The sequence below is a fragment of the Diceros bicornis genome, chromosome 12, assembly GCF_020826845.1.
Source record: "Diceros bicornis minor isolate mBicDic1 chromosome 12, mDicBic1.mat.cur, whole genome shotgun sequence".
Classification (NCBI taxonomy): Eukaryota; Metazoa; Chordata; class Mammalia; order Perissodactyla; family Rhinocerotidae; genus Diceros; species Diceros bicornis.
The window spans coordinates 38,683,204-38,708,616 of NC_080751.1; the positions used below are offsets into that span (position 1 = coordinate 38,683,204).

The 25,413-nt window shown below is 41.3% G+C and overlaps 2 protein-coding genes across 4 annotated transcripts in view; one reads left to right on the forward strand and one right to left on the reverse strand.

Moving 5' to 3' along the window:
* The window catches only part of PIGF (phosphatidylinositol glycan anchor biosynthesis class F), a 33,264-nt gene extending 32,624 nt beyond the window's left edge, over positions 1–640 (forward strand). For all 3 annotated transcript variants that reach the window (XM_058551304.1, XM_058551305.1, XM_058551303.1), the window contains exon 6: positions 476–640. In XM_058551304.1, coding sequence (XP_058407287.1) covers positions 476–589 — 114 coding nt within the window. In that variant the 3' untranslated portion in view covers positions 590–640. The remainder of the gene's footprint in view (positions 1–475) is intronic.
* A 26-nt stretch (positions 641–666) lies between these two features.
* Positions 667–25,413, reverse strand: part of RHOQ (ras homolog family member Q) — a 40,137-nt gene continuing 15,390 nt past the window's right edge. Inside the window, exons 3-5 of the mRNA XM_058551306.1 lie at positions 8,963–9,127; positions 8,555–8,650; positions 667–1,151 (exon numbers count right to left, since the gene is read on the reverse strand). Coding sequence (XP_058407289.1) covers positions 996–1,151; positions 8,555–8,650; positions 8,963–9,127 — 417 coding nt within the window. The 3' untranslated portion in view covers positions 667–995. The remainder of the gene's footprint in view (positions 1,152–8,554; positions 8,651–8,962; positions 9,128–25,413) is intronic.

Below are 25,413 nucleotides of genomic sequence, written 5' to 3' on the forward strand. Positions count from 1 at the left end.
TGTTAGAAATTCCATATAACATGCTTGAATTCTAGGTCTTTTCTCTAACACAATTTAAAGTTTCTTGTGGTTTGGTCAGCATACACACTTCTCATTTCATTTGATATACAAGCCAATGTGGAAATTAAAAAACAAAATTACCCACTAGTTCAGAGAGCTAAACTGAGTCCAGGATTATGGCAAAATCTGACTCACAATTTTAATTTGTAATCTTAGCATGTATCTCATGCAGTCTGGGGAGCATCAAACTAAGTCTACAATCGCCAGAAGCCTTGTTACAGCTGAATGTACATTAACTCAACTGTGTACATTTTTAGTGTTCATGATAAATGCAGTCGGGACCTTATTACACTTTTGGCATTCTTTAAGAAAGCACATTAAGCTTTAATATAGAAATATTTAGGTTACACTTAACTTGTGCTCAAGTAATAATAAAACGTTTGTTCTGTTTTGATCTCATACATTCTCTCCTCAGGTCTGGCCCATCTCCTGTACGCTTGGAGCGACCTTCGGCTACGTGGCTGGCCTTGTTATCTCACCACTCTGGATATACTGGAATAGAAAGCAACTTACGTACAAGAACAATTAATTGGAGCAGAGGGAGAAGATACTTCTTTGTGCAGATTCCATAAAGACTGTGCAGAAATGTATATATGGTCTAAGCCAGGCAGTTCCATTTACAGCACTGTTTTTTATATAGTTACAACATGATGTGATTGTAGCTTTTTAAACTATGAAACCCCTGAGAGATTGTACCTTCTAGTGGAAATAAAGTATTTATATTAGACTGTGGCTTCAGATGCGTTTTGCTGCTTCTTGGACCTTTAAGAAACATTCTTAATGAACTTTATACAATTCTGAGGACATGGTTGGTTTTGTTTTTCCTTTCAAGTTTTAAACTGCTTCATTATTTCTAAGAGGTCTGGGTATAGCTGTAGCATTTCATATGCTTTCTGAGAGAAATGGACAGTTTCCTTGGCCACTGAAGATGTTTCTCACGTAATCAAACAACAGTTTATACATCTTGATCCTATTCTTTTTTTTACTGTGTGTTTCTTTGGAGTTAAAATGGCTATGATAGCCTCATCAAAAACAGTCTTCAATCCCTTCTGCGTTAAAGCTGAACATTCCACATAGCAGCACGCTCCTATCTGGGAGGGAGAAAAAAATCACAAATATATAAAATCTTTTTTACACAGTTGGTGTGACACAAACACATCATTGTAAGGAAAACTATAAAATACAGCTATGCAAAAAGAATGAAATCATCATCCATATTCATAATACCCAGAGACAGCTAACTTAAAATACTAATGTATATCCTTTCAGACTTTTTTTATGAAAAATTCTTTCATTCATCAAATATTTACTGACTACCTACTATATGCCAAGCACTGTTTTACGTACTGGGGAGAATGTCGATGAACTGAACAAAAGAGCAGTCTCTTCTGTGTGATGCGTACACTAGCTTATGTTCTACTGGGGCAGGGGCACACAGAAGAGGCAACACAGAGCAGATGGTGGTACCCGCTATGAGAAAACGACAGCAGAGGGAGGGAGATGGGGAGTGCAGAGGACAGTGTGGTGGTCAGGGAAAGCTGCTCAGCAAGGTGAAGTCTGATGAATGAGGGATACCTAGGGGCAGAGTTTCCAGGCAGACAGAGCCACAGATGCAAAGACCCTGATGCAGGAGCATGCATGGAGCATTCGTTCAGGGAATGATAAAGAAGCCAGAGTGGCAGGAGAGAGTGAGCAAGGGGGAATGGGTAAGACATGAGGTCAGTGAGGTAGCCTTGAGGCCACTCTAAGGACTTTGGCTTCTACTCTGAGAGGGGACCTATTCATTCATTCATTCATTCATGCATGCATTGAAAATTTACTGCGCACTCCTATTTGCCAAATGTGAGAATACAGCAAGGAACAAAATTAAGTCCCTACCCTACTCTCATGAAGCTTACATAGCATAGAGGTAAACATAAACATAGAGGTAGGATGTCAGAAGGGTAATATGAGGTCTGAAGGAAAATGGGGAAGGGAGATAGGTAGGGAATGGGGACAAAATCAGGCAAGGTCTCACCGAAAAAGTGATCTCTGAGCAGACCTGAAAGGAGTGCAAGAATGAATAATGGCTACATAGGGAAGAACCTTCCAGGCAGAGGGGGCAGCAAAAGTACAAAGGCCCTGAGGTAGAGGACTCTCGGGAAACAGCAAGCCCACATGTCTGGAATACAATGAGTGAGGCAGAGAGGGAGTAGGGGCCTCAGGCCACGGGAAAGACTGTGGCTTCTATTTACTCTGACTGAGCTGGGGAGCCACTGGCGGATTCTGAGCAGAGAAGTGGCCTGATGGAGCTCACTCTGGCTGCTGTCTTGAGAACAGATTAACTTGAGGCACAGATAGAAGCAGAAAGGTGAGTTCGAAGCTGTTCCAGCAATCCAGGCCAGAGATGGAGGGGGCCTGAACCAGGCTGACAGAGGAGAGGATGTTGAGGAGCGTCTCGATTCTGGATATATTCTGAAGGTAGAACAATATGTTTTGCTGAAGGGCTGGCTGTATAGTATGAGAAAAAGAGCAAGGTCAAGTGTGATGTCAAGGTTTTTGACTTGAGTAACTGGGAGGCTTGGAGGGTAAAAGTAGGAATTCTGTTTTGGACATGTTAATTTTGAGATGCTTAGCCACCTAGATGGACTTGTTGAATGAACAGTTGGATAACCAAGTCTAGAATTTAGGTAAGAGGTCAAGGTTGGAGATAGAAATCTGGGAATCTTCAGTAGTAGATTGTTCAAACCACAAGACCCATAGAAGCTCACCTAGGCCTAGAGAGTTGCGTGTGGATACAGAAGAAAAGATGTCCAAGAAGCTGTGTGCTGATCCCTGGGCCCTCCAACATTCAGAGACAGGGAGATGAGGAGAGAGAGGAGAGGCCAATGAGAGGGGAGAAAACCCAAGAGGGCATTCAAGAAAGCCAGGTGAGAGTGTTTCAAGAAGGAAGCAGCTGTGCCAGATGCTGCTGACAGGGCTAGAAATGGGATCATACTGTTTTGCAACCACTTTTTTCCCTTAAACTATATAATAAATATGAACACCTCAATAGATACATTAGAATAAAGTTTTTATAGATGCAGGAATTTTTTGCCATTATGAACAATGCAGCAACTTTGTACCATCTCTTGAAGCACATCTCTAGTAATTTTCTTAGGATAAATTCCTACATATGGAATTGTTTGATCAAAAGTGTGCATGACATGGAACATTCTCCAGGATTGATCACATATTAGGCCACAAAACAAGTCTCCATAAATTTAAGAAGATTGAAATAATACCAAGCATCTTTTCTGACCACAACAATATGAAACTAGAAATCAACTATAGGAAGAAAATCAGAAAAGCCACAAATACGTGGAGATTAAACAAAATGCTACTGAACAATGACTGGGTTAACGAAGAAATCAAAGAAGAAATCAAAAAATACCTGGAGACAAATGAAAATGAAAATACGACATGCCAGAATTTATGGGATACAGCAAAAGCGGTTCTAAGAGGGAAGTTTATAGCGATACAGGCCTATCTCAACAAACAAGAAAAATCTCAAATAAACAATCTAACAATGCACCTAAAGGAACTGGAAAAAGAAGAACAAACCAAGCCCAAAATCAGTAGAAGAAGGGAAATAATAAAAATCGGAGCAGAAATAAATGAAATAGAGACCAAAAAAACATAGAAAAAATTAATAAAACCAAGAGCTGGTTCTTTGAAAAGATCAACAAAATTGACAAATCTTTAGCTGGACTCACCAAGAGAAAAAGAGAGAAGGCACAAATAAGTAAAATCAGAAATGAAAGAGGAGAGGTTACAACAGACACCTCAGAAATACAAAAGATTATAAGAGAATACTATGAAAAGCTATATGCCAACCATTTGGACAATCTGGAAGAAATGGATAAATTCTTAGAATCATACAACCTTCCAAAACTGGATCAAGAAGAAGTAGAGAATTTGAATAGACCAATCACCAGTAAGGAGATCGAAACAGTAATCACAAACCTCCCCAAAAATAAAAGTCCAGGACCAGACGGCTTCCCTGGGGAATTCTACCAAACATTCAAAGAAGACTTAATACCTATCCTTCTCAAACTCTTCCAAAAAATTGAGGAGGGGGGGAAGCTCCCTAACTCATTCTACGAAGCTGACATTACCCTGATACCAAAACCAGACAAGGACAACACAAAAAAAAAGAAAATTACAGGCCAATATTACTGATGAACATCGATGCAAAAATCCTCAACAAAATACTAGCAAATCGCATACAACAATATGTTAAAAAGATTATACACCATGATCAAGTGGGATTTATTCCAGGGATGCAGGGATGGTTTAACATTGGCAAATCAATCAACGTAATACACCACATTAATAAAATGAAGAATAAAAATCACATGATCATCTCAATAGATGCAGAGAAAGCATTTGACAAGATACAGCATCCATTTATGATAAAAACTCTGAATAAAATGGGTACAGAAGGAAAGTACCTCAACATAATAAAGACCATATGTGAGAAACCCACAGCTAATATCATCCTCAATGGTGAAAAACTGAAAGCCATCCCTCCAAGAACAGGAACCAGACAAGGATGCCCACTGTCACCACTCCTATTTAACATAGTACTGGAAGTCCTAGCCAGAGCAATCAGGCAAGAGAAAGAAATAAAAGGGATCCAAATTGGAAAGGAAGAAGTGAAACTGTCACTATTTGCAGATGACATGATTTTATATATAGAAAACCCTAAAGAATCCACCAGAAAACTTTTAGAAGTAATAAACGAATATGGTAAAGTTGCAGGATACAAAATCAACATACAAAAATCAGTTGCATTTCTGTACACTAACAACAAAGTAGCAGAAAGAGAAATTAAGAATACCATCCCATTTACAATTGCAACAAAAAGAATAAAATACCTAGGAATAAACTTAACCAAAGAGGTGAAAGATCTATACACCGAAAACTATAAAACATTTCTGAAAGAAATTGAAGAAGACACAAAGAAATGGAAAGAGATTCCGTGCTCTTGGATTGGAAGAATTAACATAGTTAAGATGTCCATACTTCCTAAAGCCATCTATAGATTCAATGCAATCCCTATCAAAGTTCCAATAACAATTTTTCACAGAAATAGAACAAAGAATCCTAAAATTTATATGGAACAACAAAAGACCCCGAATAAGTAAAGGAATCCTGAGAAAAAAGAACAAAGCTGGAGGTATCACACTCCCTGATTTCAAAATATACTACAAAGCTATAGTAACCAAAACAGCATGGTACTGGCACAAAAACAGACACACAGATCAATGGAATAGAATCGAAAGCCCAGAAATAAACCCACACGTCTATGGACAGCTAATCTTTGACAAAGGAGCCAAGAACATACAATGGGGAAAAGAAAGTCTCTTCAACAAATGGTGTTGGGAAAACTGGATAGCCATATGCAAAAAAATGAAAGTAGACCCTTACCTTACACCATACACAAAAATTAACTCCAAATGGATTAAAGACTTGAATGTAAGACCTGAAACTGTGAAACTTCTAGAAGAAAACATAGGCAGTACGCTCTTCGACATCGGTCTTAGCAATATCTTTTCAAACACCACGTCTGACCGGGCAAGAGAAACAATAGAAAAAATAAACAAATGGGACTACATCAAACTAAAAAGCTTCTGCACAGCAAAGGAAACCATCAACAAAACGAAAAGACAACCTAACAATTGGGAGAAGATATTTGCAAACCATACTTCTGATAAGGGCTTAATCTCCAAAATATATAAAGAACTCATGCATCTCAACAACAAAAAAACTATCAACCCAATTAAAAAATGGGCAAAAGACCTGAACAGACATTTCTCCAAAGAAGATATACAGATGGCCAACAGACACATGAAAAGATGTTCAAAATCACTATCAGGGAAATGCAAATCAAAACTACAATGAGATATCACCTCATGCCCATCAGAATGTCTGTAATTAACAAGACAGGAAACAACATGTGTTGGAGAGGATGTGGAGAGAAGGGAACTCTCATACACTGCTGGTGGGAGTGCAAACTGGTGCAGCCACTATGGAAAACAGCATGGAGATTCCTCAAAAAATCAAGGATAGAACTACCATATGATCCAGCTATTCCACTGTTGGGTATTTATCCTAAGAACTTGAAAACACCAATTTGTAAAGGTACATGCACCCCTGTGTTCATTGCAGTGTTATTCACAATAGCCAAGACTTGGAAGCAACCTAAGTGCCCATCAAGGGACGAATGGATAAAGAAGCTGTGGTATATATACACAATGGAATACTACTCAGCCATGAGAAACGATGAAATCCAGCCATTTGTGACAACATGGATGGACATTGAGGGTATAATGCAAAGTGAAATAAGTCAGAGGGAGAAGGTCAAATACCGTATGATTTCCTTCATTACGTAGTAGATAATAACAACAATAAACAAACACATAGGGACAGAGATTGGATTGGTGGTTATCAGAGGGGAAGGGGGGAGGGAGGAGGGTGAAAGGGATAATTCGGTACATGTGTGTGGTGATGGGTTGTAATTAGTATTTTGGTGGTGAATATGATGTAATCTATGCGGAAATAGAAGTACAATGATGTGCACCTGAAATTTTTACAATGTCATAAACCAATGTTACTGCAATAAACAAAAAATTAAAAAAAAAAAAGTGTGCATGACTTTAAGGCTTCTGCATACTGTCAAGATTGCTTTTACTGAATGAGCAATAGTATAAGAGAGTGCCCATTCCCTTGTACCCCTGGAACAGTGGCTATTATAATTAATTTCTCATTTTTGGCCAAGTTTATAGGTGGAAATTGAACTCACATTTGATTCCTAAGGAGTTTGAACATATTTCCTATCTTCAATGACAATCTTCATTTTTTTATGTCTTTTTTTTTTTTAAATTTTTTATTTATTTATTTTTTCCCCCCAAAGCCCCAGTAGATAGTTGTACGTCATAGCTGCACATCCTTCTAGTTGCTGTATGTGGGATGCGGCCTCAGCATGGCCGGAGAAGCAGTACGTCGGTGCGCGCCCAGGATCCTAACCCGGGCCGCCAGCAGCGGAGCACGCGCAATTCACCGCTAAGCCATGGGGCTGGCCCAACAATCTTCATTTTTTGGTGAATTTTCAATCGATGTTCTTAGCTCATTTTTCTCTTGGGCTTATATGTCTTTTTCTGATTAATTCATATGCAAGGGGTTCCCGTATACTAAGGATATTAACCCATTTTTCTGCCATACATGTCAAGTTTGTTATATGAGTTTTAATTTTATTTCTGGCATTTGATGTGGTATTAAATTTTTATTATAGTTAAGTCATCAATATTTTCATTTTTGACTTATACCTTTATGACATTTAGAAGTTCCTTCTCTCCCAAGATTACAAAATTTAATACATAGAATTTCTAAAGTGATTTGTTAGTGACGCTATTTATCCTTTGCTATAGGAAAAACTGCCCTCCAAAAAGTTTTCTTGCTTTCTTCTGCCTCCTAATAGTGCATTTAAAAAGATCTTATTAGATTCTGTTTCCACAAAAGTCCTATTAAAGTCACAACATCTAAAAAAAGAATCCAATAATGTTAGGGCCAAATGGAGAAAAACGTAAGCTTAGGGTGAGGAAGAATATAAGTTAAACGGTATTATGTGCATCACAGTTATATATTTTTTAGAATGCTAATACCTTCTGTCTTTCATAAAAAGATTGGAAGAAAATTCAAAACATTTCTTTTCAAACCTAGCTGTATTTTTTTGTGTGTGTGTAAGGAAGATTAGCCCTGAGCTAACATCCGATGCCAATCCTCCTCTTTTTGCTGAGGAAGATTGGCCCTGGGCTAACATCCGTGCCCATCTTCCTCTACTTTACATGGGACACTGCCACAACATGGCTTGACAAGCAGTGGGTCGGCCCGTGCCTGGGATCCAAACCCACAAACCCCGGGCCGCCAAAGTGGAGCACACAAATTTAACCACTATGCCACCGGGCAGGCCCCTGTAATTTTTGATTTTTAACTGCATATTTGAATTGTCATCCTATGCCTCTCCACTACCTACTCCATGAGTTTTAACTGAAGACAGAGGCTGTTTTGGCACAGGACAAATGTTTAAGTGATTAAGAAGGACTTAAAGATGAGCACCTTCTGCCGATGGCTCTTTTTACACGTGGCTTTTTCAGAGAATATTGTTGGCAGCATAGCACAGGTGTGAGAGCCTGGACTCTGCAGTCAGGCCTGACTGAAACCCAGTTCTGCTGTTCATTACCTGCCGGACCTTACAAGTTACCTGACATCTGCAAGCCTGTTTTCTCTTCTGTAGAACAGGGGAACTAGTCAGACCCACCTCACTGAGTCGGTGCAAGGATTAAATGAGATAATGCATGTACAGCACTCAGCACAGTGCCTGGCATACAGAAAATGCACAACCAATGTTAGCTTCTATTATTACCTTAGCTACTTTTACATTTATTTTTAAATTCTGTAAATGTTCCATTACCTCTTTTGCTAGTTTCTGTCCTTGTTCCATACATATAGGTTTTTCTTTCATATCATTCAGTCTTGCTAAAGTTTTGGGGTCATCTCGGAGATCAATCTAATTAAGAAAGGTCAATAATGTCACAAAATATTACAAGTCTTTAAAGATAAATCAAAGCATGTAGTCCCATTTAATCCCCACATATCCAAAAAAGATTAAACAAAAGAACTTAATTTTTAAAACCAACTAATATAATTGCTTTTTTTTGACACTACTTTTCCCAAAACTGTGACAGAATTTATTTTAACTAACAACTGAGATAAAACAAATATATCATTTGCTAAACCTTAGGACCATCTGTCTGAGAGCAACACCACAAGATAAGCCAGAGAGATTATTCTTAAATGAGTATAATCAAAGCAGACATACCTGAGTTCCTATCAATAAAAAGGGTACATTTGGTGCATATTCCTTAAGTTCTGGTACCCACTCCTCTTTCACATTTTGAAATGAGGCTGGATTTACCACAGAGAAGCATATAAGGAAGACGTCAGTCATTGGATAAGATAAAGGCCTCAGACGATCATAGTCTTCCTAAGGAAGAAAGAAAAACTTCATTATTTCTATTTCCCTTTCTATGGTTTACTAATAATATGTACATTAGATTACATGGTCAAAGAAGCAAAGTCAGGACTATTCCACAAATGGAATGTATGGCATTCTACATAAAACAGGATAATTCCATTTGCTTTTGTTATTCTTCCTTTTGAAGTTCTGAACACCAGTGGGTGTTAAAATATGAGACAACATCATTAACAACTACAATTAAACTTTGAAAAAATACACTGTGATTATGAAAGCTGTCACCGGAAACATTTTTAACTGAAACTTTGCACACAGAATTGATTATAACTAGATGTTGTCTAGTATTATCATTTATAGTAACTAATATATACTGTTTACTGTATATCAGGTACTTGATCCATATGCTTTCCCAGGTGTTACTTATTTAATCATTAAACAACCATATGACATAAGTAGCATTATTCCTGTCTTCCATTTGAGTAAACTGAGGCACAGAAGCTGAATAACTTGTGTAAGGATGTGTAGCCAGTAAGTAAAGGAGATGGGATTCAAACCCTGGCAGTTTTACTCCCGAACCTATGCCTTAACCACTATACGTCTTCACTGGGACCTTAAATCTTTGCTTTTCCTGTTTATATGGTTTTCCCAATTAGGTATGTGTGTGAAAATTTAAAGACAGAAACATATAGAGTAAATCCACAAAAATCCCCCTTTCCTCCCCAATTTCCATTCCCTTCCCAAAATGGAGATGTTTCATATCTTTCCAGTTCTTTTTCTATGCGTGTACATACCTACAAATGTACATATTCAAACATCTGTACATAAAAGAGATTGTGTGATCCATATCGTTCTGCACCCTGAAGTATGTCTTGAGATCTTTCCAGAGCAGAATACGTCAGATTACCACATAATTTTAAACTGCTGCTTCCTATTCTATAGAAGGGCTGTGCTACCTATGGATGACTGTTTTAGCATCTCTCCCTATCACAAAAGGCAGTGCAGCTCCTGTTCTGCTTAGACTATTTTCTATGACACAAAATTCTCCTTATTTACATTCCAGTGAGTGAACGGAGTCAGGATGCCTTTTTTGTTGGGGCTTGCCTCTCGTCTGGTTTCAAGGAAACTTTATTTTTGGTCTCGGCTGCCACCCCTTTTAAGTGACCTGCTTCCCGACTAAAACCGCGTCAATGTGAAACTAAGGGAATATGAAAAGCATCTTCCACTCTGAGTTTCAGCAGTAGTATTTCCCTCGTGGAACAATTTTCCATTCATGTCTTCTTCCGACATTTTTCTTAATATAATGTTCAATTCAAGGATATTAACATCTCAAACTCATGACTTGGGAGTTAACCCTTCTGTTTTTCTGCGATGCTTTCGAGGGGCACACCTACAGTCTGGAGCTGTGGGCGCTGAAGGATTTCTTGGGTATTGGCTATTACAGGACATCCCCAATCTTCTTTACCCTTTAATTTTAAATATGGAAGCCCCACATCGGTTTTGAATAAAGCAGTGCTCTGATGCTAAGAAATTATTAATGAAGAAATCAAGTAGACTGGGTATAAAACATGCACCCCAGCCAGTTACTATAAGAGGAATACTATCAAAAATATAACGTTTTTAAAAATCATTTTGAGCGTTAAATAGTATAATTGGGTGCATTAAATATACTTCCTGTACTCTACCGCCTATTTCAAACTGCATGTCCATACAGAGAGAAAAGGGACAATATTAATCTTAGCATTCCACCCAGAAACTCTGTGTTCCTCAGCAAACTTACACGTGGCATGGTCACGGAAATGGGTGCTCCTGTTAAAAATCTCTCCTCACCCATATTTAGATTTCCAATTTTCACAGAATTAGAAATGAGGATACTACCTCATAGGATTAAGAGGAATAAATGAAATAATGCAACTAAAGCACTCAGCATAGTGCCAGGCACACACAAGAACTCTTCCAACACTTGAACACAAATTCTTCATCCCACAGGAAACTGATTTTCCCATTTCTCTGCAAATCCACACAGAGTCCCATCAGCCCCACACCAGTCTTGGCTTTGCATCTCTCTCCAACCACAGGGAAGAAACTCCTTCAGTGAGAAATAAAATTTTCTACACTGGCATGAAAACACACAAATCAAACTGAGGTCTCTTGAGGACAGCATAATTTTCAGATTAATAAAAGAGAATGATATATTATTACTGTACTAATTAGTCATTTTGGGACTCAAGAACCCTACGATATGTAACCAGAAAATGTAACCAGAAAAAAAGATTTATATTGTTTTAAGAAAATCAAATTAGATTTTTTAATAAAAATTTTACTTTTTAAGCAAGTTTACCTCATTAGGGAAATAGAATGTGCACTCTTCTCCAGAAGGGTATTACGAGGAATAAAAAGTAAGTGAATGTAAAGTTCTCTAGAAATCCTTAATAATATGAATCCAAATATTCCACAGAACGTTAAGTCTGTTGTACAGATTCCTTTCATCACCATAGTGAACACTGACTTTCCTCAATGAGAGACGTGGGCACAAAGGAAGGAAATTAGACTAATCATTTCTAGATACTTAAATAGCAGATTTTGTTGGAATAATTAAAATGTGAAGGACTGGGGTTATAAAACAACAAAACAAAGACAAGTATGTTTAGAATTCCTTGGAAAGAAATGCTACCTCTTAAGTCTGAACTACCTAAAATGTACTCCTTTGGCCTGTAATCTCCAGCTAAATAATTGGCAGTTATTATAAGATGGAGACCTTTCTGCCTCCATCCAGCCTGAGTAATTAGAAGTCTAATAATAGACAGCAAATTGAAAAAATAAATGATCCTTTTGTGTACAGTAACCTGCATCATATAAAATTGTTTATATCTACTGTGCAGAATCTTAAGTGAACCTAACATAAAATTTTAGATTTGGAGATAAATAAATTGAAACATGCAGAATCTTTCATCTCCAGCCATATATATATTTTTGTGTGAGGAGATCAGCCCCGTGCTAACATCTGCCAATCCTCCTCTTTTTTTGCTGAGGAAGACTGGCCCTGGGCTAACATCCGTGCCCAACTTTCTCCACTTTATATGGGACGCCGCCACAGCATGGCTTGCCAAGCAGTGCGTCGGTGCGCATCCGGGATCCGAACCCGCGAACTCCGGGCCACCGCAGCAGAGCGTGTGCACTCAACCGCTTGCGCCGCCCGGCGGCCCCTCCAGCCATATATTTTAAATTTGACAACACAAAGGAAGTTAGATGTGGAACAACTGCTGTTACTCTTAAGCCACTTATCAAAGTCAGAACTTCTCAAAGCCAACTCTCTAGTGTCCTCCTCACTTACAAATAAATGTTATTTTAGTTCAAGTTTTTTAAAAAGGTAGGTATTTAAACATTTCAGCCTGGTAACTGGAATGTTCTCGGGAGTAGAGAAAAACGTATTAAAGCCAACTGTCTGACATCAAAACCATGAAAACAATGGTGAGTTAAGTGAACAGTACTGTTGGACTGCTTAGTCAAGTCTTTAGCTTCTTACCAACTGGCTAAGTACCAGGGGTATCAATTTCTTAAAAGTGTGATTAGGATCTCCAGTCTTATCAAGAGTCCTTGATCTGTGATGATGACAAACTTAACCCTTGAAAAATATCACACATTTACAACCTGACAAGAATCTGCAGACAATAAGAGACCCAAGAGAGCCAGCCCTGACAGCCTAGTGGTTAAAGTTCCACGCTCCCTGCCTCAGCGGCCCGGGGTTCGTTTCCCGGGTGTGGAACCATACCACCCGTCTGTCAGTTGCCATGCTGTGGCTGCAGCTCACATAGAAAAACTAGAAGGACTTACAACTAGGATATACAACCATGTACCGGGGCTTTGGGGAGAAGAAAAAGAAAAACAAAAAGCAGAAAAAGAGGAAGATTGGCAACAGATGTTAGCTCAGGGCAAATCCTTCCCTGCAAAAGAAAAAAAAATAGTATCATAAGGTTTAAAAAAAAAAAGGCCAAAGAAATGGACTCTGAGAGGAAACAAAAGACCTTTAGGTGCAACAGAGAACTGCAGCAAATGACAGTGAGTTGGGAGACCCCTTCTTATGTACAGCTCAACCAGCAGTGCCCACGAGCATCCCTACTTCTGCACTAAAATACCTTTGTCCCCTTCATGAGGACCTGGGTGTTCCTGCCACTTTGGTGAGTTCTGTTTAAAATACATGTTTTTAGGATGTGCATGACTATTTTAAAAATATATCCAAAACATGTATTTTAAGCAAAACCACTCACATTGGACAGTATGGGCCTTGCCATGCTTTGTTAGCCGGTATGCTATCACACACTGGTCATTTAAAACCAATCAGCAAAGATCTATTGAGATCACACTGCATGGAAGCTGTTCTAAGGATACATATACGCGAATGCAAGAAATAACTGTCCCCTCTGGATCTTAGAGCTCAGTTGGGAATTCAAGACATATACATATAAAAAGATAGTCATAAACAACAACAACAAGAGAAAGAAAAGTGTAAACTGGAGCAGGTAAATATATAAATGCTTAATCCAAGAAACCTTACTAAGCACCTACGCGGTGCCCAGAATGGCGCCAAGTGCAATCATCAGCGAATTGAAGGCAGGACGAGATTCAGATCATATCTGAATTGTAAAACCTTATAAACATTTGCAAAGCTCTCTCATAAGATATCTGTATGTTAAAAATAAGGCAACAAGCTCAAATGAGCAACAGGACTCACAATGTGCCCGTGCACCCCACTAGAACACGCAGACCTGAAAGCCACAGCCTAGAAGAGAAGAAAGTGCGGTGCTGGTGTAGGAACCCGAATAAGGTTAGTCCCGAGGAGGAAGAATGTGATAGGTGGGGAGAGACACAACAGTCTCTGCTCTCACGGAGTCCACGGTCAGGGAGACAAATGTACGCGAACACTGTATGACAAGTCAGAATGGTAAACACCAAGAGTGGAAATTAGGGGACGCTAAGAAAAGACTTCTTAGGAGAGGCGGCATTTGAGTCAGGCCTTGCAGAATGGAGGGGATCGGCACATAGATGACCTACTAGCACTGTGGCCTTCATCAAGTCACTTATTTCTTAGAGGCTTAGTTTCTCTGTCTATCAAATGGGAGAATGTCAGTGGCACATGCTTTGAGGACTGTAAAGTTCTATAAGAATGTATTTTACTGCCAAATAATCCAGGATGTTAATTTGATTTAGGAAATAATCATTTCTCAAAACCTACAAGAGTTTTCCTCTGTAACAACCTAGAATGAGAAAAAGTGGGACCACAATTGAATAATTCTTTAACAGGGAAGCCCCAGGCTTCTAAAGTCTAAGACAGCTACCAACTACTTTAAGAGATACATGAAATGTAAGACAACCAAGTAACAATGCCCCTGACAACTGGTGGCTTGTGGTATACGAAGGAGTAACTCTGTCACTTCCAAAGCACACAGTAACAATCTCCATTTGAAACATCTGTTTCTAGTAAGAAGCCCAAAATAGGTACAGGCCTGGCTCCTGAAACACAGCAACCCCCACAGGCTGCTAGACTGAAGCCAGGAGGACATGTGGGCTGGGGCTGGCTTCTGAAGACGACAAGCGTTTTGTCACAAATCTAACTTATAAATTATAAACATTTCTACAGTAATTCTTGGTAAGGGTCATCTACGAAACCTCATTTCCTTTGTGAAGTCCTTTTGTCACTTTTGAGTTCATTTTGTATTTAACTTTGTGACATGAAAATATCACTTTTCACCTCCTTAAAAATAACTGTTTTTCAAGGAAGCTGGGTTGAGTTCCTTTTGGGAACATTTTGGTAAGTTTGGTTCAAAATGCATCAGTGATAAGTTTATTGAGTTTGCCCACCACTTCCTACTACTGTTGGACTAAAGGAAATTCGAGGAGAAAGAATTTTTTTAAAGTGCTATAAACTCCTATAGGTAATTGTTTTTCAAAAACTTTTCAAATAATTGGCTTTTTCTTTTTTTTTTTTTTTATCTTTAGTTCGGTTGTGAAATGGTATTTACATATCCCTGGCCTGAGTAGCTCTTAGTAAAAGAATTCTTGAAATTGAAGGTTTAGCTTCTAACTTTCAGCAACTGTCATCTTCGTATATTTTGATATATAATAAGTCTGTCTCCCAATTAATTTACCAATTATTTAGGCACTGGTGAACCAAATCTTTGGCTTCTTTTCCATCACTGTCTTCCTTTTGGCTGCCTGACTGATCATAACTCCCATTCAGGTTAGCGGGAGAAAAAGGAGAGAAAAATGTAAATATGGTTAGCAGAAAGGCGACCAGCCAGAGAAGGGGCTCCACGGCCCTTATCTAACCGTGTCGTTACGAACCAGCACTTCCTCATCTCTAAAAGGCGAGGCCTGAACTAGATCGCCACGTTACATGATTAAAAATGCTCCAAGTAACACTTTTTATCCTTGTGAGCAGCCCTAGTAACAGATGTAAGGTGGGAGGAGGTTTAAACTACAGCATGAAAATCAAGTTTTAGGATTCTGTTTTATCTAAGCTGACCCCACACGGCAGAGGATCAAGACTTAGCTAAATATGGCCCTGAGGCGAGCTTCCTCTCCCCATCTGTGAGGGGAGAATAAATATAGCATACACATGTTAAGATAAATGAGAGAGCTGGTCAAGTGTTCTGAGCTCTTCAACAGACAAGCCTGACTTTCCAAAAAAAGACAAACCACAACTTCAGAGCCGGTGCAATTTCTTTTGTGCCTGGGGAGATGACTTCCCTCACTGTACAGGATTTAGACCTGAAACTCTACATTGTCTGGAGCTATAATTGCAAGTCTCTTTCACTAAAACAGAGGTCAGCTGGCCTACGGCATGCAGAAAGAAGGTAAATGTCAGGTCAGACTTCATGCGATGTATTTCTTTTCTAACTTTCCTGGCACAAATTTCATGTTGATGGAATATTCATTCATTCCTTTACTCTAACAAATATCTGCCAACTGGGAGTTGAGCACCGTGCATGCTCTGACGAGAAACAGACATGGATCCTACCCTTGTGGTGTTCACAGTTTAACAGAGGGGAAGGCAACTGACTCTCAACTAGGGCAGTGCTACTCTCTGTCCGGGGACATTCTCTGTCCGGGGACATTCTGGAAATGTGGGGGTCATCATGAATGCGGGGACTCTCTTGGCATTGAGGGTGGCAGCCAGGCTGCTACATAACTTACGTAACGAAAACCAGTCCCTGGTCCCACATGACTGGTGAGGGTACTGCTAGGCATTGGTGAATATGTATAACCCTTTATAATTACCTGAATCTAGGACCTAACTCTGTTGTACATGAAAGCACAAAATATTTTTTGCATGGTTTTCATGAATTTTCTAGGAAGACGACTTCAGTGCACACTGAAGGAGAAAGGTAGACTGTACTCTATTTTGTTCAAAACATTACAGGAGGTGCTTACCATTGTAGACAATTGCACGCCACTGGCAAAACTGCTCTCAGTATCCAAATCAGCAAGAAAACACAACTACCTTAGTCAATGTTTGTAGCCGTTGCGTTCACGGTAATTCTACCTATAGGTGTAGGCATCTGATTACTTCATTATGATTTTTGGAGAACTTAGCCCTGGGAACTTAGGAATTTAATACTGAAACAAATATTTTTATTATGAATTACTTTCCGTTTATTTCTCCTTCATATTACTGCTAGGATGTTATATTGATTTAAAATTATGTGTATAGAGAGGTTATATTATCTGTAGATTTCATTTGAGGATAAGAAGAAACATTTGTTATAAAAAGGGGGGATGGGTCTGATATGGTTGAGGCACTGTGCCAGGCATTTAACAAACTGGGACGAAAATGACTATAAATGCAAATTGGAATAGGTGCTATGAAGGAAAAGAGCCAGGTACTAGGACAGATAATAACCAGGACGACCAGCTTCAGTCTGGGTGGTCAGGAAAGACCTCTCGGAGGGAGCGACATCTAACCTGGGATCTGAGGGATGGTTTAGGGGCCAGATACAGGACAGTATGTGCAAAAGCCCAGGCAGGAAAGCTCTGACAGATACTGAAGGCCCTGGGAAAAGGCCAGAGTGACAAGGCGGGGTGGAGAGGTAGCCTGGCCAGATCATCGGAGCCTACTGCAATGGCAAGTCATTGAAAGGGTGAGAAAAGGAAGTAACGTCATTTGTTTTTTTGAAAAGGCAATTCAGGCTGCTTTGTGGAGAATGAATTAGAGGCAGCAGGAGTGCAGGAAAGAGAGTATCACAGTAATTCAGATGAGAGAAGATGGTGGCTTGGACCAAGTGGTGGCAGTTGACAGCTAGAGAAATGGTGGATTCTAGATATATTCTGGAAATAGATTCAGGCTTGAGTGATGGGCTGGATGTGGGGCGAAAGGTCAGGGAGGTCTCTGGAATAATCCAGGGTTCTGCTTGTGCAGCTGGATGGATCATATCTTTTACAGGGATGAGGAGGACTGAGGGTGGAGAAGCACATGAGGGAGGAAACTCAAGAGGCCAATCTTGGACATGCTGAGCTTCAGACGTGAGGACATGGTCAAAGGAGTGTATCTGGAGGAGCTCCCCGCTGCTGAGTTCCAGACCCAACTCCACACACCTCCTTTTGGCTGAATCAGAAACACCTCAAATTTGACATTTCTGAACTAAACTCATTCTTCCCCCTCCAATCTGCAACTCCTCCTGTGTTCACCATCTCAGTAAAAGTGTCGCCACCCAATCAGCCCCAAGCCAGACCCCTGGAAGTCCTCATTATCAACCTCAAACACACAGCGAACCTGTCATATGCCCAGCCAGGCTCCTTGTCCTTTCCCTCTCAGACATCTTATCTGGTGGCTCCTGCTCATCTTCCAGGATTTGGTCTAAAAATCTCTTCATCTAACAAATCTTCTCTGAACCCCCCATTCAGATTAAACGTCCTCTGCTCTGTACTTCCACAGCACCCCAGGCTTCTCCTGCCATCTCATTTCTCACACTGTAATAGAATTGCCCCTTTTCTTATCTGTGTTCTCCACAGGACTCCTTGAGGGCAGGGGAGAATTCTTCAAAGCCTGGCTTATAGTAGCTGCTTATGAAATTCCTGCTGAATGAATAAGGGTAGCGCGTGGAAAGGTGAAGTCAGAAAGGCGAACTGCAGCCAGGTCACGGCTGGCTTCCACTGTGCTGGCCTGCACCCTCTTCACCACCTACAAAGCTGGAGGAGGTGGATCAAGGGTCTGAATTCTCCAGTAACAGGCTAATTTCTCAGGTTGCTGTCACCACTTTCAGCCAAGAATCAAACTGGCTCCTACGACCAGGGCTATTTCTCTGTGGTGCATGGATGGGTCCAGCCTACCTGCCTGATTAACATGAGCTCTAAAGAGGAGAGCCTCAGACGCAGCGATACTTCCGGCACTTTGGTTCCTGCCACTGTTTCTCACCATTGCCTGTTTTTCCTCGTCTTGACATTTATTTCACCTGCACATGGAGGCTATTGTTGACTGTCTACCCAGCATCCTTCTCCTACTTCCTCCTTTCCAAAACAGATTTAGTTCAAGACCCACATCTCCTCCACCCAGACACATGTCCCTGGGGACCCTGACCCCATATTTGGCTAAAAGACTTTCTGGTTGGATCAAGCCAATCATTGAGTTTCATTCCCCAGTGCCTGGCCAAAGTCAATGGTTCTTGGATGGACACATGACCTAAGTAGTCCAATCATAATGAAGTATTCCCTAGATTATCCAAGCTAGCTCCTCCCTCACTCCTTCTGCTGTTCCTCCTTTTCTCTGTCTCTCTCCCACCCCTACCTCCACTCAGTATATAAGGGTTTGCCACTCACTGGCCCCATCTCTGCAGCTCCTGGAGACTATCCAGGGACCCCGTCTACAACAGCCCGTGCTGTGGTACCTGTATCACACCAGAGCAGATGCTATCCCAGGACTAGCTATTAATAGAGGGAGGCATATACAACTACCAGGTCTGACACTTCCAGGGGAGCAGCCCTCTCACCCTTTTCAACACTTGTGCTACAGAGGATCCTTGGGTGCTAATGGATGCAGGTCACCTGGGCCTCCCATGATGGGGGGTGGGGAGGGGAACAGCCAACACAGAACTGGGAGTTATGGATGAGCCAAATCCAGAGGAAATAGCATTCTCCCCAGATGTGGACTAACACTGGCCCTCCTCTGCCTTTGAGGCCGGGGAAGAGGCTTACGAAGACTGAAGTCTCTCACTGACATATACCCTTACACCTGGGCCTATTAACACACTAAGACAGGCAGCCAAGCAGCAAGAGAAGACCCGGAACTACACTCTGATTAAGCCTGAATTGCTGGCAGCCAAACAGCATGGAGGGGTTAAACCACGTCTAACAAACCCATTTGGAATCTGAGTACTTGAACCACACTCCTTGGCCAAATGTACAGTGCGATCTGCCACGTGAGGATGAAGAAGGCTTCTGTGCAGGCAGGCAAAATCAGGACAACCTAATGCAGTTCACAAATACACTTTCACGGAACAGACCCTTTAAAAAATACACACTATTCCAACAGGTGATGAAAATGACTCAGAACTAGATAGAGGTGGTGGTTGTGTAATATTGTGAGTGTACTAAATGCCACTGAATTGTACACTTTAAAGTGATTAATTTTATGTTGTGTGAATTTCACCTTAATTTAAGAAAGACACACACAGGTCCACAAGCGTGCAAAGCTGGGGCCTTGTGGGTACCTGCACATACACACACTCAAGATTTCTTTAAAATTCAGAGAGGTGCTGCACATGGCAGAAATAGCCTGCAAGAAGTCCCTGGCAGAAAGCCTCACCACATCAACTCCTCAGGACCTGCATTAATCACAACACACTTCCACATTGCTGAGAGCGACTCATCCTCCTTCAGGCATATTTTATACCCCCTACTCTGCCTGTTCTGCATTACTTCCTTCATCTTCCCCCCGCCAGCTCTGGCCTCCTGTACTACAGAAGGCTCCCAGCAGAGCTCTTCCAGGCCTGTAACAAACAAACGCATCGCAGTTCTCTAGTCATATTTCACTTCACAGCCCCGAGAAAAGCACCCTTGAGAAAAGCACCTTGCTTCTACTTTCACACTAACCCCAACTATCCTACTGAACCTTCACCATTCGCCTATAAGACAGGGCAGTTCCCACTTTCCTGATGAGGGAACTGAGGCTTGAAGAAGCTCATCATTTGTCCAAAGTCCGGGGAGAGTCAGAAGTGAGGAGGGAATATAGTTCTCCTAACAACTAGTTTAGGACCCTCCCGGCCCCTTTGTTTAAACCAGGCCATAGATCATAGGTTTTGAACATAGACCTTTTGAATCTTTAAATCACAGGCTTACTAGCTGTGTGGCTTTGGGCAAGTTACTTACATTTTCTGTTTTCTTTATCTATAAAGTAGCCTAAACTGTTGGGAAAATTAAATGAGCCAAGGTATGAAAGGCACTGAGCATACGCGGTGGCTGCTACTTTACCCACGCCCAGTAGCACTCTTTCTCCATTTGGTTTCAGCAGATTTGAGGCAGAGGAATAAAAAGGCGGAAAATGAGGATTGAGGGTGAAATCGACTTCGTGAAAAACACATTGAGAAGTTTTGCTGGTTTAATGAGTGCGTGAGTTTACACAGCAGGCGAGGACTGAATCAGGTATTTTATTAAAATACCTGAAAATAGTTAAACTAATATACCTCAAATATGTTTCTGTAAAACAATGGTGAATGACACCTGAGAAGTGAAAAAGAGTCAAGATGCACGTGGACTTGGATGTAGCCACTGAGCCCTCGCTGGCTCGGCTGCACACAGCCGCAGGCGGTTTTCAGTGGCTGCCATCAAATGTTATTTGGACACACGTTTGCACCAGCATCTTCGTGTTCCAAGAAGCTCAGCCAGTCCGGGAGCTGGATTTCCCACTATCAAGGACCGGGCTAGGGAGACGTGGCATTCGCTGAAGCAAATTGAGAGCCACTGAAACAAAATCAGAGAAGCAAAGCCACAGGCAGAGGAGGAAACCAGCAACAACAACACTTTACAGGAAAAACACTAGGTTTCAAGTGTCCATTCTCTTTTGCGTATCCTCATAAAACCCTTGGAGGCAGCGGTGGGACAGGCGCTGTCATCCCTCCCTCCAGAGCAGTGAGGGCAGAGCCCAGGGCGCTAGGTGAAGTGGTGGCGAAACTACCACTGGAACAATTGGGCCGGTCGGGGTGGGAGTGAGGATGGTTTTCAAACTGAGAGGTTGGAGCCCACGGTCTGGTCAAACCACACAGGCAGCTGCGAGGTTCCCGCTCTTAGCCCTGCCCTGTGTCACCCACTAAGGTGAATCCTGTGGGAGCCTGCAGTCCATCAGGTCAACTCCTTTACCACAGAGTCTGTGTTATGTGCTACCTGGGAAGTCAAACAGCATGCATCTCCCTTCAGAGAGCCGCTAGCTTAGTTAAACAATCTAGTAAGACACTGGCAGCAGGGGGAAGTCACTAGAATAGTAATGAATTACAGATTTGGAGCCAGAGGGCCTGGTCTGAGGTCCAGTGTTGCTTCTCATGGGCCGTGCGCATAACCTGTACAAGTCATTTCAGTGTCTCTGAGGCTGATTTCTCATCCATTAGATAAAAAAAGGCAGGGGCAGGGGTGGATAATATCACCTACCTCATAAGGTCATTGTTATGATTAAATGGGATAAACAGGTCCAAGGAAGGCCTCAAACATAGGCACGAGGTTAATGACGAGACACATATGCTGAGCGCCACAGGAATTCAGAGAAGAGAGAATATGTCCCCCTTGAGGACTAGAAAAGTCTGCATGGAATACCTTGTCCTACCTGTGCCCCCTCCCCACCCTGAGTCCATACACATACACCATCTCCTCACCTAGGAAACCAGTCCAGACCCTCCCCCCATCATCCTCAGAGCTGGAAGTGCTCCTTCCCACCTCCCAATGTCATTAATACCTGTAGGTATAGATAATAAACATAAGAAAACTGTAGTAGGACACCCTAATAATTTGACATAAGGCTACATTTTGAGAATTAAATTAATGAAAATCAAACCATAATAGTTATTAGTCATCTGCAGTGTGGGTCATACTGAGAGATGACTGAGACACTTGAAAACACCTAAATCTCATCAAGGTGACGAATGTGTAACTAAAGAAAGCTGTAACCTAATGGAGTAAGTTTTGGCCTGTCTGAAAAATGTTAACTGAAAAGTCATAGTCTATATAGACTTCACAGAGTCTAGCAAAAAAGAAACTGCATAATCAGAACATTAGTGTCCATCCAGCTCTGCCCAACGGTAAGATGCTGGACTTGGTGGACACACAGGTCCTGGTCACTAGAAAGCCACGCTCTCAGGTAGAAGGGACAGCTCCTCATGTGGTTGCAAGACCTACAAGAAATACAAATCTCCCCTAAGGCTTCTAAGTCCTTTTGCTCCAAAGCCTCAATCCCAAGCAAGCTTCTTATGAATCATTTTGCAGGTACCTTAATGCTAAGGGAAGGTACACCTGATAACAGGCACTGGAACGTACATCCATCGCTCTAACTTTGCCTTCATATTTATGTTTTCTAAGTATACAAAACATTGGGGAAGACTTCAGTTAAATCCCAACCGACTGAATACATGCACTTATCTCGGATCTCTCCAAAATCTCTAACCTGTACAATGATTTAAAACAAAGAATAAGGCATAAAGCCACAAGGACAAAGCAAATAGGAAAAGAGACAACAGCAACACAATTTTAGAAGCTAGAAGGCAAAAGAACCAGTAGGAACTGATTAGCAGGCCCAGGGAGCCAAATCCTGGGCCAGCAATGAGGGGAAAGCAAAGAAGCACCTTGTTCTGCACAAGAGAACCCCCGGAAGGTGTGGGAACCGGAACAGTGTGTCCTCCATGTGGGTTGAAGGGAGAGCCACAAACAAGAAGGTGGAAGACAGTCTGCTTATGAAGCAGTTAAGTCCCAGATCCTCCTCTCTATCATGGTAAACACTCTCCTCACCCTGACGAAAGGCAGAGGATATTTCTTCTCTGGGAAGGGTAGAACAGAGGGTTACCTGTTGGGAGCACACAAGGCCCAGTTGACTATACCGAACACACAGGCGAGGGTACACAATGAAAACTGAGATCCCTACCCTGCTTCCTCCACTCACCTCCCAGAACACTGGCAGCCCAGCAGGAACCAGGCAGGAGAGCAGAAGATTCTTTTCTGGGGAATATGACCAGCCTAAGCGGAAAGACCAAAATCTGACATTATAATTTTCCCACTGAAAAGGCCCAGCCAGAATTACTACAGCAGTAATTCTCAACTGGGGGCAGGGGCAGTAAGGGGTGATGTTGCCCCAAGGGAACATTTGGCAATATCGGGAGATATTTTTGATTGTCATGACTGGTGTAGAGGTGCTACAGGCATCTAGTGAGAAGAGGCCAGGGATGCTACTAAACATCCTACAATGCACAGGACAGCCCCCACAACAAAGAGTTATACAGCCCAAAATATCAATGGTGCTGAGGTTGAGAAATCCTGACCTACAGTCAAGGCCAGAGTCAGCCAGCCCTACACAGACACAGAGCTTCCCACAGGCTCCAGTGACACTCTCGTAAATATGAATAGACACTTGAGGAACCACTGTGAAAGACAGAGATCAAAACGAGCCACTATGCAGGGAGGCAAAAGCTTCAAAAAACTATCATTAATATCCTCAGGGAAATTAGAGAATATATGCAATCAGAAAGCATGCCAAACCAAACGTAGAAGATGCTAAAGAAGAAAAGGAACATCCAAAGAACAGGAAAAGGCTCTTGAAAATTAGAAATAGAATCACATTTGAAAAAACAATAGAAATGATGGATGATAAAATTGACAAACTGTCTCCAAGACAGAGCAAAAAAGACAGAGAGAGAGAAAATAGAAGAAAATTAGAGGACCATCCCAAGAACTCCAACATCTAAATGCTGGGGGTTCTAGTGTAACAGAAAAGATTAACTGGAAGTGAAGAAATCAAAGAAATAAACTGAGAAAATTTCTCAGAACTGAAGGACATGAGCTTCCAGATTGAAAGGGCCCACAACAGCCAGCTAGCTACCCCAAAGCCCATGACTGTGAGATTTCAGGAGGGTGAAATGGCAGATCCTAAAAGTTTCCAGACAGGAGAACCAGGTTCCCGACAACAAACCAAGGATCACATTGGCATCAGACTTTTTAAGAGCATAAATTGAAGCTAGAAGACAATAGAGCAATGCTTTCAAAGTTCTGAAGAAAAAATATGATTTCCAATCTATTTTCAAACTGTCAATCAGATATAAAGGAAATAAAAACATTTTCAAACATACTAGGTGTCAAAAGTTTTGCCTACAATACACCTTTCCTCAGGAAATTAATAAAATATATGCTCCACCAAAATGAGGGAACAAACCAAGATGACATGGGAAATAAAAATAAGAATCTTGGGGCTGGCTTGGTGGCGTAGTGGTTAAGTTTGCGCACTCAACTTCGGTGGCCCAGGGTTCACAGGTTCGGATCCTGGGTGCAGACCTACACACCGCTTATCAAGCCATGCTGTGGCAGGCATCTCACACGTAAGGTAGAGGAAGATGGGCATGGATGTTAGCCCAGGGCCAATGTTCCTCAGCAAAAAGAGGAGGATTGGCAACAGATGTTAGCTCAGGGCTAATCTTCCTCACCAAAAAAAAAAAAAAAAAAATCTAATACAAGAGATAGAGCCAAAGGGAATCATAATAATGATGAAGGGAAATCCTAGGACGACAGCTGTGCAGCAAGCTAAGGCAACCAGCCCAGACTGGAGCAAGTTAGGAGGCTCATGAGGGATGCCTTCAAGAAGAAAGTAACAAAATATCTAATATGCTGGATTGCACGGAAAGGAGAGTTTGGGGTAAAATAGTGAGACATGCAGTGAAAACTAAGCAAGGGAAGAAACAAGATAATTATTAACTCCAGGGAAACAAAAAGTGGTACATGAAGGGAAAAGTAATTATAGTACACTGTGTGGCTCAGCTGTGGTAACATCGTGTCAAAAAAATAACCACTGATGAGTGATCAAACGGAAATTACAATACAGCTACTGAGAAAGGGTGGATGGGAAGTGAAGGTATGTGTGAAAGACAGTTAAAGCCTCATCATTCACGGTGTGAAGTCAATAGAGGATGTTTTTTTTTTTTTTACCAGAATAAACAGCTAAGAATTGAAAGTAGTTGCCTCGAGGGAGTGGGAAATGGCTTTTCTGTAGGGTAGGTGAAGAGGGACCTTTTATTTTTCCATAATAAGAGCTTATAGAACTGCTGACTCTTTAAACCATCTGC